This window comes from Delphinus delphis, chromosome 7 (genome assembly GCF_949987515.2).
Source record: "Delphinus delphis chromosome 7, mDelDel1.2, whole genome shotgun sequence".
Classification (NCBI taxonomy): domain Eukaryota; kingdom Metazoa; phylum Chordata; class Mammalia; order Artiodactyla; family Delphinidae; genus Delphinus; species Delphinus delphis.
This window is the reverse complement of record NC_082689.1, coordinates 7,400,875-7,418,433: the sequence shown is the minus strand read 5'-3', so window position 1 is coordinate 7,418,433 and position 17,559 is coordinate 7,400,875. Positions and strand designations below refer to the sequence as shown.

General features: G+C 38.9%; 1 protein-coding gene across 4 annotated transcripts in view; it reads left to right on the top strand.

The window, feature by feature from the left end:
- The window catches only part of GIGYF2 (GRB10 interacting GYF protein 2), a 126,355-nt gene that overhangs the window by 73,403 nt on the left and 35,393 nt on the right, over window positions 1-17,559 (top strand). For all 4 annotated transcript variants that reach the window (XM_060015918.1, XM_060015920.1, XM_060015917.1 and 1 more), the window contains 9 exons: window positions 144-361; window positions 454-616; window positions 710-898; window positions 3,899-4,095; window positions 5,078-5,237; window positions 10,536-10,702; window positions 13,977-14,068; window positions 15,129-15,236; window positions 16,231-16,331. In XM_060015918.1, the coding sequence (XP_059871901.1) occupies window positions 144-361; window positions 454-616; window positions 710-898; window positions 3,899-4,095; window positions 5,078-5,237; window positions 10,536-10,702; window positions 13,977-14,068; window positions 15,129-15,236; window positions 16,231-16,331 (1,395 nt within the window). The remainder of the gene's footprint in view (window positions 1-143; window positions 362-453; window positions 617-709; window positions 899-3,898; window positions 4,096-5,077; window positions 5,238-10,535; window positions 10,703-13,976; window positions 14,069-15,128; window positions 15,237-16,230; window positions 16,332-17,559) is intronic.

Genomic DNA, 17,559 nt, shown 5'->3' with positions numbered 1-17,559 from the left:
TTGCCTTATTTTCTCTTTAGTAGATTGATCCATTTGAATTTGCCGTCAGTTGTAGTTTTCTCCTTTGTTTCCTATCTATGGTTTTCTTTCTCAAATACTGTCGTAAAACTTTTCTAAGGTTTGTGTCCTCCTCTTCATCCCAGATGGCCCTCGTTCTGCAGGCTGGCGGGAACACATGGAACGACGGCGAAGGTTTGAGTTTGACTTTCGAGATCGGGATGATGAACGGGGTTACCGAAGGGTGCGCTCTGGCAGTGGAAGCATAGATGATGACAGGGATAGCTTGCCTGAATGGTGCTTAGAGGATGCTGAAGAAGAAATGGGCACATTTGACTCATCTGGAGCATTCCTGTCTCTAAAGGTAAGAAATTTGTTTCAAATATTATGACAGGTACTGACCTTCTTCCAAATCCAAATATGCTGTTAATCTTTGGCTTAATTTTCTTGCTACAGAAAGTACAGAAAGAGCCTATCCCAGAAGAGCAGGAGATGGACTTCCGGCCTGTAGAAGAAGGGGAGGAATGCTCTGACTCTGAAGGTAGCCATAATGAAGAAGCCAAAGAACCCGATAAGACAAATAAGAAGGAAGGAGAAAAGACAGACAGAGTAGGAGTTGGTAAGGCTCATTTTTGTCCTTCACTTTAAAAAAAAAAAAAAATCAAACTAAAAGTTTCCTAAGTTGTTAATTTAAGATTATGTCATGTTACAGAAGCTAGTGAGGAAACCCCCCAAACCTCCACCTCATCTGCTAGACCAGGCACTCCTTCAGACCATCAGCCTCAGGAGGCACCACAGTTTGAGAGGAAAGAGGAACCCAAAACTGAGCAAATGGAAAAAGCTGAAGAAGAGAGTCGGACAGAAAATAGTCTATCAACCAAAGTACCCAGCAGGGGGGACGGTATGTATTTATGAGAGGCAACAAGCCAAACTTGGATTTTGCTGGGGCCAGTGATCACCGATAAGAGAGGCTTCTGTTTATGCCTCTCTGAACTGCTTCTAGTGGTAAATTATTGGAATAGATTATTTTACCAGTAAACCTTCTCAAACACTGCTTCCCCTGTGTATCTATCTCAGAATTCATCAAAACAGAGTTAGAAGCAGAAGTATCATTTCCTAGGGTGCTATGTTATAGCCACCCTGGTATCAGTCAAACAAACTGAGTTTGGGATCCTCTGTGGTAGTTTGATTCCCATATCAGATTCCTTTTATGTAATGGCTATATGTGCATCCAGATGACACACCAGAATGCCATTGTTTCGAAAGAGGCCAAGATGAATCTGTGCAAGTCCATCACCTTTACTGGAGAATAAGCTTAAAGTGTATCTCCTTCTCCAATGTCATTATATTGATTTTAAGTTGCTCATATACCTTAGTAGGTAATATTAATGTTCATTCCCATGTTTCTTCTTGGACATAAAATGACAGTATAATGCCTGATATTGAAAGGTGAATTGATTTATTCATCATAAAAATTCACCCCCTTTAACATGGCCTAAGAGACCTTGCATGACCTGGCATCTGCCTCCCTCTGTACAGTTTCAGCACCATCTCTCTCTACTTTGTACTCTATTCACCAGCTTCACAGCCTGTTAGGTCCTGAAATGTGCCTTGTTCTCTTGCCTTTGTGCCTTAGCATATGCTTTTCTCTGTGCCTAAAACTCTCCCACCCCAAGTTCCCAAGCTAGGTTAGGTGTCTTCTCTTTCTTCTTAAACAACCAGCACTGTTTCTAACATAGCAATACAATATTATAAAGATCTGTTTATTCTCTTTTTTGCCCAGTAAATACTATTTTGATAGCTTGAACCAAGGATTTTTTGTTTTTCAGTTTTTTATGTCTATCATAAAGCTGAATGAATGAATTCAAGTATTTGAATCTCTACTGTATATACAAGGCACCATGGGACTTGTATGTTTTGAGACCTCTTTCATTTTTCAATTATGATGTGTCCCCCCACCCCCGCCCCAAATTACTTGTGGTTCATACTGTTAAATGTACATGCCTGGGGCCTTACTCCAGGAGATTTTAGGGTGGGGTCTAGACATGTATATTTTGGGAAAGCTGCATAGGTGGCATTAAAGATGGAAATTCTGGATTTATAGTCTCTGGGGGAAATAAAGCATGTGTATATCAGTAACCTAGGACGAAAAGTAATGATAGGAATTTATGATTGGCAGACTCCTGGAATGCTTCAGGAATCAGGTGTCTTTGAGCTTGTCTTGGAATAATAAGTAGAATTTGGAGGTAGGTGTAGCTGGATGAATTAGGAGAGGGCATTCCAGTACTAGGTAGCAGTGAAAGCTACAGTGAGGAAGTAGGACTGATCCAGGTATGGGCAGGGAATCAGCTCCTGTTTTTATTTACATGAATTATGAGGTGTGAAAAGGAGGCTGGTGGGAAACACGGTTGGAACATATACTTGACAGCTCTCTGTGTAGGGTAGGTTGTGATGACAGATGGGCTGCTCTGTGACCTGTTGGTGCCCTGAGCAGTCACTGTGGTGTAGGCAGTGCACTTGTAAAGGGAGGTAGTGGCAGATGAGATTTCAAAGTAGAAATTGGCAGGACATGGTTACTGTTGTATATCAGGGCAAAGAAGACGGAAGAGTCAAAGATGAGTGAGGTGCCTGAGAGGATTATGGTATCCTTAGCAGAAAAAGAGTGGAAGTTGAGGAGCACATTTGGGAGAGGAGAGAACAAATTCAGTTATGAACATTGAGTCTGAGGTGTTGATGAGAAATTAGATAGCGATGGCCAGAGAGCATTTCTGAGTGAGGGGACTGCAGCTCAATGGGAAGAGTTTAGGGCCAGAGAGAATGAAAATTTAAAAGATTACACTTGTTAGGGGTGAGACAAATTGGACTGAGAATAGAACATGGATATTTCCTACTTTCAGAGGGTAGATAGAGAAGCCAGAGAAAAATCTTCAGAGGCAAGAATAGAGTGCAGGAAAATGAAGGAAGGAGAATGTTCCAGTTTAGAATTGGGAAGATAATGTCAGACTAAGGCTAGGTGACGGGGACTAGGAGGAGCTGTTGGATTTGGGGACTTTGGGTCACTGCTTATCTTTGGGAGAGAAGCTTTTCTGGGGGCTTGGGAGTGCAAGTCACGTTGTAGCGTGTGGTTGGTGGCGAGGTAGAGACAGGTTGTATAGGCTGTCCTGTTAAGTTTGGCAAAGAAAGGATAGAGTGAGAGGAACAGGAATTTGCAGAAGCTATCTGTAATTGAACAAACAAGGTTTCAAAGGGGAAACTGCAACTGTATCTAATTACTTCCATCTCCCTTTCCTTCTTAAGAACCTGCATGCTGAGAGGTTAGAAATAGGAACCAAGACACAACCTCTTTCGCAGTCTTTATTCTTATTGCAGAGAACCTCCTGCACTGTATGGGTAGACTCTGAGAGCTTTTTGTTATCCTACAAAAGGTGTGGCATTGAATTATGTTAATAATAACTTGAAATAGGTACTTAGTCAAAATAATTGCAGATATTTTTAATAAAGGGTTTTATGCTGAGATGTGGCATCTTCGAGGAGATTTGCAGTGCTGTTTAAATTGTCTTTCCTATTCAGAGACATGATGTAAGGAAGGGATTGGACTGATTCTGTTTGTTTTCAGGAGGTAGACCTATAACTATTGGGTAGATGCTCTAGTGATACAGGTTGGCACTGTAAAAGGCCTTTCTGGATACCTTTTAATCTTATTTGTTGTCATCCTATGCAGGTTTTTCTGTCATTCTAGGGAAAAATACTACACTTCTCCATAAGAAGTAGCAGCAGTGTTCATGACACGGTTCACGTATCTGTTGAGCCCATTTAGTAAGCTGCCCGACTTGATAGTTATTTTTCATAAGAGTCTCTATATTTTAAAGGATTTTTATCTGTCTACATTTTTTTCCTCTAGAAATGGTTCCTGGTGTCCAGCAGCCCCTGTCACAGATTCCTTCAGATACAGCCTCTCCTCTTCTCATCCTTCCACCTCCTGTTCCCAATCCTAGTCCTGCCCTCCAGCCAGTTGAAACACCAGTCGTAGGTGCTCCTGGTATGGGCAGTGTTTCCACAGAGCCAGATGATGAAGAGGGTCTCAAACATTTGGAGCAGGTACAAATCACGTAATCCTTTTTTTTTCCCTCTCGAACTGCCATAAACATTGAAAAGCATTAAATGAATATTCAGAAATGGAATTTTTGTGCACTAGGTTTTGTGTACTGAAAATGTTGTTTTTATGTCTAGTATTTATTTTTATGAGTACTTGTCTTTCAGATCATTTAATGCTTTTAAGTTTCTGCTGTGTAGAGTCATTATATCAGGTTATTTTTTGCTCTTCTGAGGTTGCCCTTAGCTGTTTGCTTTTCTTTTTTCTTTTTGGAAATTAATGGAATGCCAAAAATGGCGAATACAAGGCAGCTGTGGATAGGCACTGTGTCTTCTATTTTTTGCCTAAAGTGTAACAGGGAAAATAGTTAAACTCTCAGGATATTACCATCGTATTCATGTCTCTAGAGTTCCCTAAGATTTTATATACTATTGTTTATATGTAAAGTAAATGATAACTTGCTTTCTACAAAAGAAATTCTTTTTTCTTCAGGGTGGAGTGGTTGGTGGCAGGAAATGTTGAAGAAAGGAAGAAAGGGAACAGTGTCTTAGTAAAACTTGTAAAAGATTTTATTTGTAATTGTTTTAATTGAACCTTTTGATCTGTTAATGCTCATGTTTTTTATAGGTTTAGTTTGTATAACTTAGGATTGTTTATTTGTCTAAATGGCACTCTTAAAGTGTGTTGATTAGAAGCTTGGGCTTTGATCCATACCAGCTTGTGTTTCAGTCTCATTTGGGTTTGCTTAATAATTTTGAGACCTTGAGCAAGACTTGACACCCTCTGAGCCTTAGTTTCCCCCTCTGTAAAATGGGGATAGTACCTATTTCATGGCATGTTGGACGAATTAAATTGTTGCCTGCTGCGTTATTTGTACAATGCCTCTCACAGATCAAGTAGTCCAAAAAAGGCAGACAATTTTTATATGTACAGGTATTAATTTAGCATCATTTGTTTCCACAATTCATTTTTTAATTTTTCCCTTAGCAAGCTGAGAAGATGGTGGCTTATCTACAAGACAGTGCACTAGATGATGAGAGACTGGCATCAAAACTGCAAGAGCACAGAGCTAAGGGAGTCTCAATTCCATTGATGCATGAAGCAATGCAGAAGTGGTATTACAAAGATCCTCAGGGAGAAATTCAAGGTAGGTTGTTCCATTCTACTTTATGTACAGCAGTATGCCATTACCTCCAGATTCTGTAGGATGGTAATTATTTAACGTTAATTTGTATACTAGTAGAACAGAAGTCAGTGCTACCGGCTTTCTTCATATATAGAAGGCTTGTTTATAGGTTCCCTCCATCGTACTTTACAGTTTCAGTGATGGGAGGGAGTCTAGTGAAAACAATTTGAATACAAGGCAGAATGTGATGACTAATATGATAGGGTTGTAAACAGTATGCTTAAGACATCCTCATTTCTGGCATGTCAGGTATTAACTAGGCAGTTGAGTTTCGTACATTCACTGTATTTCAGTCTCCCAGCCATAAAAAAAGATGATGGCAGCCATCTTGGAAAACATTGGTTGAATGTTTCACTGAAGTGGAGTTGATATCATAAATGATGAAGAACTATGTAAAATATCTGAAAAAAGAGTACCATATTATAAACTGATTGCTTAAAATATGTGTATGGTGCATGTTAGATTAGAATGGAGAGAGAATGCTGTGAAGGACATTTGGTTGATTTTTCATTTCTGCTTTTTAAGTTTTTGCTTATAACCTGAAATTCGTTGTTCACTCTGTTAGTGTCAGTTTCATGATAATGTTTTACCAAGTACAGCCTGTGACCTCTCTCTAACATCATTATTCTCTTTCTATCCTCGGTCCCCCTACCCTGCTTTATTCTTCTTCATAGCATCTGTCACTACCTGGCACTGTATATATTTGTTCATGATCTCTTCACATGCCTGTAGAATCTGTTGTAATTAAAACATATACAGGTGTGTGTTTTAATTTAATTTACTCTGAGATAATTATAGCTTCACAGGCAGTTGTAAGAAATAATATAGAGATTCCATGTACCCTTTACCCAGTTTCCTCCAGTGGTAACCTCTGACAAAACTGTAAAACAATACTACATCCAGGATATTTTGGGTTTTTTTAAATTTTATTTATTTTTGGCTGTGTTGGGTCCCCATTGCTGCACGCGGGCCCTCTCCAGTTGTGGCAAGCGGGGGCCACTGCTTGTCATGGTGCCTGGGCCTCTTATTGCAGTGACCTCTCTCATTGTGGAGCACGGGCTCCAGGCACGCGGGCCTCAGCACTTGTGGCACACAGGCTCAGTAGTTGTGGCTCACGGGCTCAGTAGTTGTGGCTCACGGGCTCTAGAGCGCAGGCTCAGCAGTTGTGGCGCACAGGCCCAGCTGCTCTGCGGTATGTGGGATCCTCCCGGACCAGGGCTTGAACCCGTGTCCCCTGCATTGGCAGGCAGTTTCCCAACCACTGCACCACCAGGGAAGCCCCAGGATATTGACATATTGATACAGTCAAGATTCAGAACAGACTCTGAACAGTCTTTAACAGAGCAAAAGTTTTAAATTTTGATGAAATGCAATTGATCAGTTTTTTTCTTTTATGGATTGTGCTTTGGGTGTTAAGAACTCTTTGCTGAGCTTCACATCCCAAAGGTTTTTTCCCGAAAAAATGTATAGCTTTATGTTTTACACTTAAGTTGGTGTTCCATTTTGAGTTAATTTTTATATAAGGTATGGCACTTAGGTCAAGGTTTATTTTTTTTGCCTATGGATGTCCAGTTGTTCTGGGACCTTTTGTTGAAAAGTCTGTCTTTCCTCTCCTGAATTGTTTTTATACTTTTGTCAAAGTTTAGTTGAGCATATTTGTGTTGGTCGATTTCTGGGTTCGTTATTCTTTTTTTTTTTTTTTTATTTGTGGCCATGCTGCACGGCTTATGGGATCTTAGTTCTCTGACCAGGGATTGCACCCATGCCCCACTGCAGTGGAAGCGCAGAGCCCTAACCACTGGACTGCCATGAAATTCCCTGGGTTCTTTATTTGATCGTTGTGTCTGTCCCTCCAGCCAATACTATGTAGTCTTGGTTACTATAGCTATAGAGTAAGTCCTGAAATTGGGTAGACTGGTTCCTCTTATCAAAAGAGCATTTAGTTTTTCTAATTTGCTTTTCCATATAAATTTTTGAATAATCCTGTCTATATTTACCAAAAATCTTGCAGAAATTTTAATAGGGATTATGTTAAACCTCTATATCATTTTGTTTTAATGTATTTTATTTTTGGCTGCGTTGGGTCTTTGTTGGTGCGTGCAGGCTTTTCTCTAGTTGTGGTGAGTGTGGGCTACTCTTTGTTGCAGTGCACAGGCTTCTCATTGCGGTGGCTTCTTGTGTTGCGGAGCACGGGCTCTCGGCGCGCAGGCTCAGTAGTGTGGCACACGGGCTTAGTTGCTCTGTGGCATGTGGGATCTTCCCGGACTAGGGCTCGAACCCGTGTCGCCTGCATTGGCAGGTGGATTCTTAACCACTGCGCCACCAGGGAAGGAAGCCCCCTCTATATAATTTTGAAGAGAATTGACATCTTTACCATGTTGAATCTTCCCATCCATGAACATAGTATGTCTCTCAGTTTATTTAGATCTTTGATTTCTTTCATTAGCACTGTGTGGTTTTCAGCATAGATTCTGTACATGTTTTGATGAATGTATACCTAAGTATATGATTTTTTTGAGCAATAGTATATATTTCAGTATCTGTTCACTGCTACTATATAGAATTGAGTTTTAGATGTTTGTCTATTCTGACATTGCTGAGCTCACTTATTAGTTCTAGGAGTTGTTTCATTAGAGTCCATAGGCTTTTCTGTGTAGACATTATTATTGTCATCTGCAAATAGGGACAGTTTTATTTTTTCATTTCCAATATGTATGCCTCTTATTTCCTTTTGTTGCGTTACTGTGTGTTCCAACACTGTGTTGAATAAGAGGGGTGAGAGCTGACATACTTGCTTTGTTTATCCTACTTTCCTATCTTAGGGGAAACTTTAATAATAATTAAGTGGTAATGTTAGCTGTTGAGTTTTTGTAGGTACTGTTTATCAAGTTAAGGAAGTAACCTTTATTTTGAGAGCTTTTACCATGATCTGATACTGGATTTTGTCAAATGCCTTTTCAGCCTCTGTTGATATGATCATGTGATTTTTCTTTAACCAGTTAAATATGGTAGATTACATTGACTAGTTTTTGAATTTTGAACCAGTTGCATCCTTGGAATAAACTCCATTTGGTCATGCTGTGTAATTCTTTTTATATATTGCTGAATCTTAGTACTATATTGTTAAGGATTTTTGTGTCTCTGTTCCTAAAGGATATTTTGTAGTTTTTTGGGGTTTTTTTTTTTTTTTGGTATTCTCATTGTCTGGTTTTGGTATCAGGGTAATATTAGTTTCATAAAATGAACTGTCACTTATTTCCTCCCCTTCTATTTTATGGAAAAGATTGTTTAGAATTGGTGTTAATTCTGTGTGTGTGTGTATGTGTGTGTGTGTGGTTCTTTTAAATAGTTTGTACCTCTTACTTACCCCTATATTGCCCCTCTCCCCTTCCTTCTTCCCACTGGTAACCACTAATTTGTTCTTTATGTCTGTGAGTCTGTTTCTTTGTGGTTATATTTACTAGTTGTATTTTTTAGATTCCACATGTAAGCGATATCACACAGTATTTGTCTTTCTTTAATTTATTTCACCAGTCCATCCACGTTGTTGCAAATGGCAAAATTTCATTCTTTTTTTTATGGCTGAGTAGCATTCCATTATATATGTATATACCACATTGTCTTTATCCGTTTATTCTAAGTGTTGATGGACACTTAGGTTGCTTCTATATCTTGGCGATTGTACATAATGCTTCTGTAAACATAGGGGAGTGTGTTTCGAATTAGTGTTTTTGTTTTGTTTTGTTTTTTTGATGTATATACCCAGGAATGGAATTGCTAGGTTACATGGTACTTCTGTTTTTAGTTTTTTGAGAAACATCCATACTTTTGTCACAGTATGTTAATTCTTTAAATGTTTGGTATAATTCTCCAGGTATTTTGCTATCTTTGGAGTGTTCTGTAAATGTCAGTTAGATCTTATTGGTTGATGTGGTGTTGAATTCTGTAGTCTTTCTGATTATGTCTAGTTGTTCTATCAGTTGTTCTCGTTGAATTCTTCAACTTGTGGATCTGTTCTGTGTCTCTTTTCAGCTATCAGATTTCGCTTCACATATTTTGCAGTTTTGTTGTTTGGTGCATGCATTTTGGTGGATTGACCCTTTATTATTATACAATGTCCCTCTCTGTCTCTGGTAATTTTCTTTGCTCTGAAGCCTACTTTATTAAATACTAATACAACCACTTCAGCTTTCTTTTGATTAATGTTTGTTGGATATATCTTTTTCTATCCTTTCATTTTATACCTGCCTATATTGTTATATTTTAAGTGACTTTCTTGTAGATAGCCTGTAATTGGGTCATGTTTTCAATTGTATTTATTGGGCCATGTTTCTTGTTGCTCACTTCTTCAGCTCCAAATTTGGGAAGTGTGAGGTAAAATGAAAACCCAGGGAATTCACCACCAGCTGGTTCCTCAGGCTCCAAGGCCTCTAGTCAGTCTGCTGCCTTCTCTCTACCTTTAGGAGTCTTTTTGTTTGTTTGTTTTGTATGTAATGTCCAGGGTTTTTAGTTGTATTTGGCAGGAGGAGCAGGGAGAAGTACATCTACTCCACCTTCCCAGAGGTGGAAGTTCCAGGGCTTGGTTTTGTTTACTGCTGTATCTTCCTGCCTGGACCTGTGTGACTGGTGTTCAGTAAATAGCTGCTGAATCAATGGTTATTGATAGTGAGTTTGTTAATTTTATGTATAAAATACTCGGTTATTTCTTATTGTAAAACATCTAGAGATTGTTAGGTTGTTTTTTTCCCTTACCAAGGCCAGATTTAGTCTTACCTAGATAAATAAATTACGATTTTTCTTAATTTAATTCATTATTGTTTATATTTTGCCTAACCTCCAGTAGACTCTAACAGAAAATGAAAATTAGAGAAGAGGATATTCAGCCCTTCATATTTATTTCTCTGTGCTACAAAGTCTAACAAACACTAACGCTTTTTAGTGTTATGCTTTTCTGACAAAAGAACTTTAGAGATTGAGTGAGTTGGAGACAATTATGCTCCTTAAAATAATTAAAACACTGCTGAGAAATTGGGATGTGTAGACATAGGCTTATTTCTAAATTGTTTCTATAGTATTTTATTAGTTTGAGTCCTGTTCACCACTTTTTGTGATAAATTAAGATGTTATACAAGATATTTGATAGGTGCCACCTGAAACAGATCGTTACCTCTGGGTGAGGAGCAGACCCCGGAAATATATTTTTCCTCTTGAGCTAGAAAGGATTCTTACTGCCTTTCTGTTTAATTAATGCTGTTGTAGGTCCCTTCAATAATCAGGAGATGGCGGAATGGTTTCAGGCGGGCTATTTCACTATGTCTTTGTTGGTGAAGAGAGCATGTGATGAAAGCTTCCAACCTCTTGGTGATATCATGAAAATGTGGGGAAGGGTTCCTTTCTCTCCTGGACCAGCTCCCCCTCCTCATATGGTAAGTACCTTATGCTTCACCCAGAACACATAGTGGACACAGAAGCACTTGCTTCTCTTTATAAACAGATGTTACATCTAATGAAGAAGAAACTAGTTCCTTGAAAGTAATTAACTGAAATGGCAATGGGAAGTCTGAGTCAGAGACTACATACCTAGCTATAATGATCTTTTCAAAACTCAAATACCTGTGTACCTGTGTCTGTCCTTCTCTCTCTCTCTCTCTCTCTCTCTCTCTCTCTCTCTGTCTCGCGCGCATGCACGCACACACACAAACACTCTCCCTCCCTCCCTCCCTCCCTCCCTCCCTCTCTCTCTCTCTCCCTCTCTCTCTCTCTCTCTCTCTCTTTCTCTCTTTCTCTCTCAAGAAACAGAATCCTGCAGTAGCTTTCCATCAGGTGTTGAAAGGAGAACATCTTATCCTAGCCTCCCTACCAGGTCATGCATGTTCTGGCTCCTTACCTTTCTAAGTTCATTCCAGAGCTTTGACCTTTATCTGCTGTGCTTCAACACAATTGACTTAGAGTTTCTTGTTGCCTCTAGTTAGAATGCACATTCTCCTCTCCATTTATTTGCCTCTTGCTTTCTGACTTCCGGAGTTCTTAAATTTGAGTTTTGCCTTAAAGCAAATGTTGCTAATATAAAATTCCGTTGCTTCAGAATATTTTGAAGACTTTTATTTTTTTAACGTTTGTTACTGATATTTTAACTAAAAATTAGATCATAACGTAACCCTCCTAGTATGCTGACCCTGGAGTGCTTTTGAAGGGGAAGTCTTTTTCTGCAGCTGCTCCTGGGCCTCTCCCTGTTTAGTTCCTTTGGGGGGCTTTGGATCTGTGCCTCTCTTTTGCTTCTCCAGGTTGGAGTGTCTGGTTGCTGGCCATAGTCAAAAGTGGCCATAGTCAAAAGTGGCCATAGTCAAAAACCTTTAGTGTGAACACTGGATTTCTACAGTAATATCCATTGATTTACTCACCAATTATATATTGAAGATCTGTGCCAGGGCTGTGTTAGGTTCTTATGTGATGAAGATGAATAAGTCAGTCACAACATCTGTAGCCAAGAGTGTTCGTAAGTGAGAACAATGGCTATCAAACTTCTGATCACAGCCCATAGGGAAAAAAAAAAAGATTTTTATGTCACTACTCTGTACACTTATTAATGTGCAGGTATATCTGAAACACGTTTCACAAAACATTTGATGCCATGTACATATTTTCTTTCCGTTTCTTTTCTTTTTTTCCCAATATGTAAATGTTGATCTTGACCTAGTAATTGATTTCACAATCCAGTAATTGATTTTACAATCCACTGATGAGTTGAGACCTCCTATAGTTTGGAGAGCAATGAAAATTCCTAGGTGAGGGGAATTATTCCTGGCATTTCTGTTGTAAATCCAAAGAAAAATTGTATTGTGTATTACTGTATATAAATTGTATTTTTACCACCTACTCAGAAATTGGGATGGGTTTTTATCTTGCATGTTTCAGCGCTGAAAGCTCATCACTTGGAGCTTGGCATGCTTGCTCTAATCCATTTCTTGACTTCCAATTATAGGGGCTGAGCCTCAGTCAGACCCACTTAAGGGGAAAATCCATGGGAAGCTCTGCTTCCTGTCAGGTATTGCCTTTGCCCTTAAGTTAATTTTAGACTAACCTAGTGTAGCTTCTATCCATGAATATTTAATAAGAAAGAAAAAGTCCTTTAATTTCAGATGTACCTCACCCCAAGTAAATCATATATCAAATGTTTTTTTCCAAACTATAATCAGTGTGTAATAAGGATATAAACTGTTAACTAATGATTTGTCTAAATTTAGTCTATGTCATCCTTATGCTTTTATTTCTACTATCTTTACTTCACTTTTCATTTTTTTTCCACCATTAGCTTTCCAAAATTTAAATTCCAGCCGTGTTATTTGACATATAAGCTTAAAAAACAGGGTTTTACTGCAGCTTACTTAAAATTTTTTTTTTTTTTTGGCTGTGTTGGGTCTTAGCTGCAGTGTGCGGGACTGCAGTGAAGCACGTGGGCTTCTGTCTAGTTGTTGCGGGCTCCAGGGCACGTGGGCTCTGTAGTTTGTGGAACGCGGGCTCTCTCGTTGAGGCGCGTGAGCTCAGTAGTTGTGGCGTGCGGGCTTAGTTGCTCCGCGGCATGTGGGATCTTCCCCGACCAGGGATCGAACCCACGTCCCCTGCATTGGAAGGGAGATTCTTTACCACTGGGCCACCAGGGGAGTCCCAACTACAGCTTATTTTTAAACTCATCGTGTATTAATAGCAATAGAAACACCTAATTTTTGGATAGAGTGTTAAACAGTTTTCAGAGCTCTTTTATGTTCCATTTAATTTTACATTTCTCATCCCCTTTAAGAAGACATACTAAGAAGACATACTTGTACACTACCTCCCTGTAATTGTTATGTGTCATTATAAAATCCTACCATAAGATTTAATTTTACTCCTTTCTGTGTTGTCCTACTTCTCTAATTTCTCCATAATCTCCAAATTTATAAATCACTTTTAAGATTGGGAGAATTATACATTTATTTAGTTACAGTAATAACTCTGGAGTACAGTACAACATTCAGCTTCAAGGGCAGGAGGGGAGAACAGCAGCTAAATAAGGAACCTTTCTCACCTTAGGGAATCTCTTACAATGCTGACACCACCTTCTTCCACTAGATGGCACTAGTTTCTAAAGATGCCTGATTTTTTTTTTAAATGAAATTTATTTATTTATTTATTTATTTATTTATTTATTTATTTATTTATTTATTTATTTATTTATTTATGGCTGAGCTGGGTCCCCGTTGCTGTGTGCGGGCCCTCTCCAGTTGCGGCGAGTGGGGGCCACGCCCCGTTGCGGTGCGCAGGCCTCTCACTGCGGTGGCCCCTCTTGATGCGGAGCACGGCTCCAGGCACGCAGGCTTCAGCAGTTGTGGCACATGGGCTCAGTAGTTGTGGCTCTCAGGCTCTAGAGCTCAGGCTCAGCAGTTGTGACGCACAGACCCAGTTGCTCTGCAGCATGCGGGATCCTCTCAGACCAGGGCTCGAACCTGCGTCCCCTGCATTGGCAGGCAGATCCTCAACCACTGTGCCTCCAGGGAAGCCCTGATTTTTTTTTTTAATAGGTGTTTTGGGTTTGGGGTGTAAAGGTGGGGCGGGATGTGAAGGTCTAGGATTCATTTTCCTTTCAGATATAAGTACTAAATTGCTTTTAGGCTCTTTCAGTTTATTCAGTGGTATTTCTTTCCTTCACCCCTTTACTCCCAGGGAGAGTTGGACCAGGAACGACTGACCAGGCAGCAGGAACTCACAGCCTTATACCAGATGCAGCACCTCCAGTATCAGCAGTTCTTAATACAGTAAGAGCAGTAATGCGGTTGGGTGCACTGCAGCACCAAAAGGGCCTTTAGATATAATCTGCTCCCAAATTTCACTGTTTACAGCAGAAAACTTAATAGGATACTTCAGTCTTCAAATCCAGCTAGTGGCATGTTACCATTATACATTCTAAGTTTGGTCTTACCTTGTTTCTTAAATACCAGAAGTTTGTAGAAGATGACACATAACTATAATTTTGCAAGATCTTTAGTTCCTAAAGCAAGGATCAACAAACATTTTAAGAACTAAGTCTTCTAAATGGCTCAGCTTTGAATGCTGCAGAGAAAAGACAGATGAGGGGGCAGGAAAGAAGTAAAAGTTTATACTATTAGTAGTGGTATGGAATGATGGTAGTCACTTAGGTGTGGCTCCCTTTCATAGAAGAAGTAAGATTTGGTATCATCTGGTGCAGAGGTTGGCAAACTGGCTGGCTACCTGTTTTCATAAGCAGAGTTTTATTGGAACAGAGTCATACCCATTTGTTTGTGTATTATCTATGGCCACTTTTGCACTACAGAGGCAGAATTGAGTAGTTGTGAATGTCCTGCAAAGCCCAAAATATTTACTGTCTGGCTCTTTACAGAAAAAAAATTGTCCACCTCTGATCTAGTGAAAAAAAAACTTACCTAAAATTTTCCAAGCTGAAACGTATAAATTTGAGGATTTTTATACAAGTGATTTTATTTTTGCAAAGAGTTCTTCATGTGGAAATAGCTGTTAGTTTGAATCTGTTTTATTTCTCACTTGTTTTCTAATAAAAGGTTACTGTCATCTTAAGGGAACTTTCCAGTTTTGGGCATTTCATTAATTTTTTTTTTTCCTGTTCTCTTTCCACTCAGAAGCATGCCATCTATTAGTTCAGTTCTTTCTAGAATAAAGTACAGAACTGTTTGTGTGACTATTATGAAGAATTGTAAAAATATATTTGATAGCTATTTCTAATGGTGTTTTTGTTGGGGGGGCCTGAACTTTGCTTTTAATATCTCAGTAAAGTGAACTAAATGTGGATAGACAGGTTATACTGTGTTTTACTTTTTGAAGACAACAATATGCACAAGTTCTGGCTCAACAACAGAAAGCAGCACTGTCTTCCCAGCAGCAGCAACAGTTGGCACTTCTTCTCCAACAGTTCCAGGCACTAAAGATGAGGTTGGTGGTCGTTTCCATGATGTGTCACATTGTGTGTGTATGTTTTAAAGAAAGAGAGGAAAGGAAATTTTTTGTGTGTTGTGTGTAAAAATAGAATATAGGTTTTAAAAATAATAATAAGTAAAGCATTTATTTGGCCTTTTTACTCAGAGGATAAATTTTGAATAATAACCAAAGAATACTAAGAGCGCTTGAAAAGCAGTGTAGGCTCATGGAATCAGCAACAACAAAAAAATGTAGTCGAGAAGTTTAATCTCATTTTTACCTGTGATGTCTCAAGAAAGATATTAATGCCACACAGGGTTATAATTTTCCAGACCCAAAAGCCATTAAGGTAGGTCTAAGGAAAAGGAAATTATGCTAAAAGTCTTAAACTCCTGCTGTTTCAAGTTAACATTCAGGGTAGTATGTGTTGTGTCTCCTACAAGGAGATGGGCAAGGTGGTAGGTCTCCTGCACGCCTCCTGCAGAGGTGTCCGTCACTGCTGTTAAAAACTTTACTGTCCACTTTAACCAGAACCTTTTATATTTCTCTTTTGAGCCATAACCCATTCTGCAGGTAGGCAGGTTAGGTGTTCAGGTCTCCATTTTAAAGATGGGCAAACTGGGACTCAGAGTGGCTTGGTTGGACATAATACACAGAACACTTCAGAGACAGAATTAAAATGCAGACCTTTTGACTTAAGGTCTGTGAGTTTTTTCATGATAACATGATGCCTCTGTGACTCTCGTTGAGATATTCTGGATTTTTTAAAGACAGTACGCATATCCATTATTTGGAAATCAAAATTAGCTAATACCTCGAGGGTCCAGAGGTGTGATTACCTTGCCTCTATCCTTTTTCCTTTCCTAAATGTTTTGGTAGTGTTATGTTTTAGTTAAAACAATGAAGTTTTCTGGCCAAATAACCTCAGAAACCTACAAATAATCTGGAAATACCTCTTTATTTTCGTGGATGACAAGAACAAGTTAATTTTCTAATTTCCCTTTTGCAGAATATCTGATCAGAACGTCATTCCCTCAGTAACTAGGTCTGTGTCAGTGCCAGATACTGGTTCTATCTGGGAACTCCAGCCAACAGCCTCACAGCCTACAGGTAAAACCTTAGATTGGCCTTTAGTATAGCTTCAAGGATTTAGACTCGTATAACTTATAATTCCGTTTTTTTTAAAGCATATCAGTTTTTCGACGTGTTTTGTATTGGATATTAATAAAAAGTGAGTTTTTTGTTTTGTTTTGAAAATAGCTGTTAAGGAGTTGCTAGAAATTACTTAGTAGGTAGATTTCTTGAACTTGAGTCAGCCTCTCTTTTTTTATGTTGTTCTAACCACTGTAGAAAAGTCTTTTGAATTGTTTTTATTCTCTTCACCAGAGTGAGAAAAAGAGTAAGTTAAAAACATAAGTAACGATGATCTATTCTTTTGAGTCGAGGGCTGATGAGTAGTTTTAACACTGCAGGTACCCAGGAATTTTGGGAATAGAAAAGTCTACCCTTACCTCATTCGCTCATCTTTTTGCATCAAATTGGAAAATTTAGGGCTGGGATTTTTGAAACATTTTGATATTGGTGCAACGCTTCTGTTTCTTAAGGTCTGATCCATGCAGAGGTGTGGGTAGTTTGAACCATAGATAGTCCTTACAAGAGGTAAGGACCATGGGCTCTGATGGGGTTTTCTTTGAACCATTGAGCCATTCATATCATAGTTCTCTTGCTAACATTGACCCTGGGGATTATGGCAGGAGAAGGACTGATTATTATCTCTTATCAACTCAACTTCCCATGCTGTATGTACCTTATTTTTTCTTGGGAGTCATTTATAGTTGTTAGGATGTTAAAATAGTCTTCACTTTTTAAAAAGCTATAAATACCTTATTAAACGTTTTCTCTCTTCAGGTATGATCAATTAAGGTCCTTTACAAACAGTCCATTGGTTTTATGCAGACAATAATTTATAGTCCATAAATAGACTATAATAGGAATGTAGGAAATAGAGAATGCTGAAAAGTGGTGTCAGCAAACCTTACAGGCAATAGGAAAACAGGCTCAGAAGCCTTTATCTGTTCATTTACTTTGATATCAGACCCTGTGCTGCCTTTCAGGTCAGCAGGACCCAGTGTCATTTGTGAGACCTGCCTAGCCTTTCCAGAGTACTCCCAGCTCCAGCTGTACTTCTCTCTCTCTCTCTCTCTCTCTCTCTCTCATTGAAATGCAATTCATGTAACATAAAATTAACCATTTTAAGATGAACAATTTAGTGGCATTTAATACATTCACAATATTGTGCAACCACTGAGTTCTCTCTAGTTCTACAGCCATACCTCTC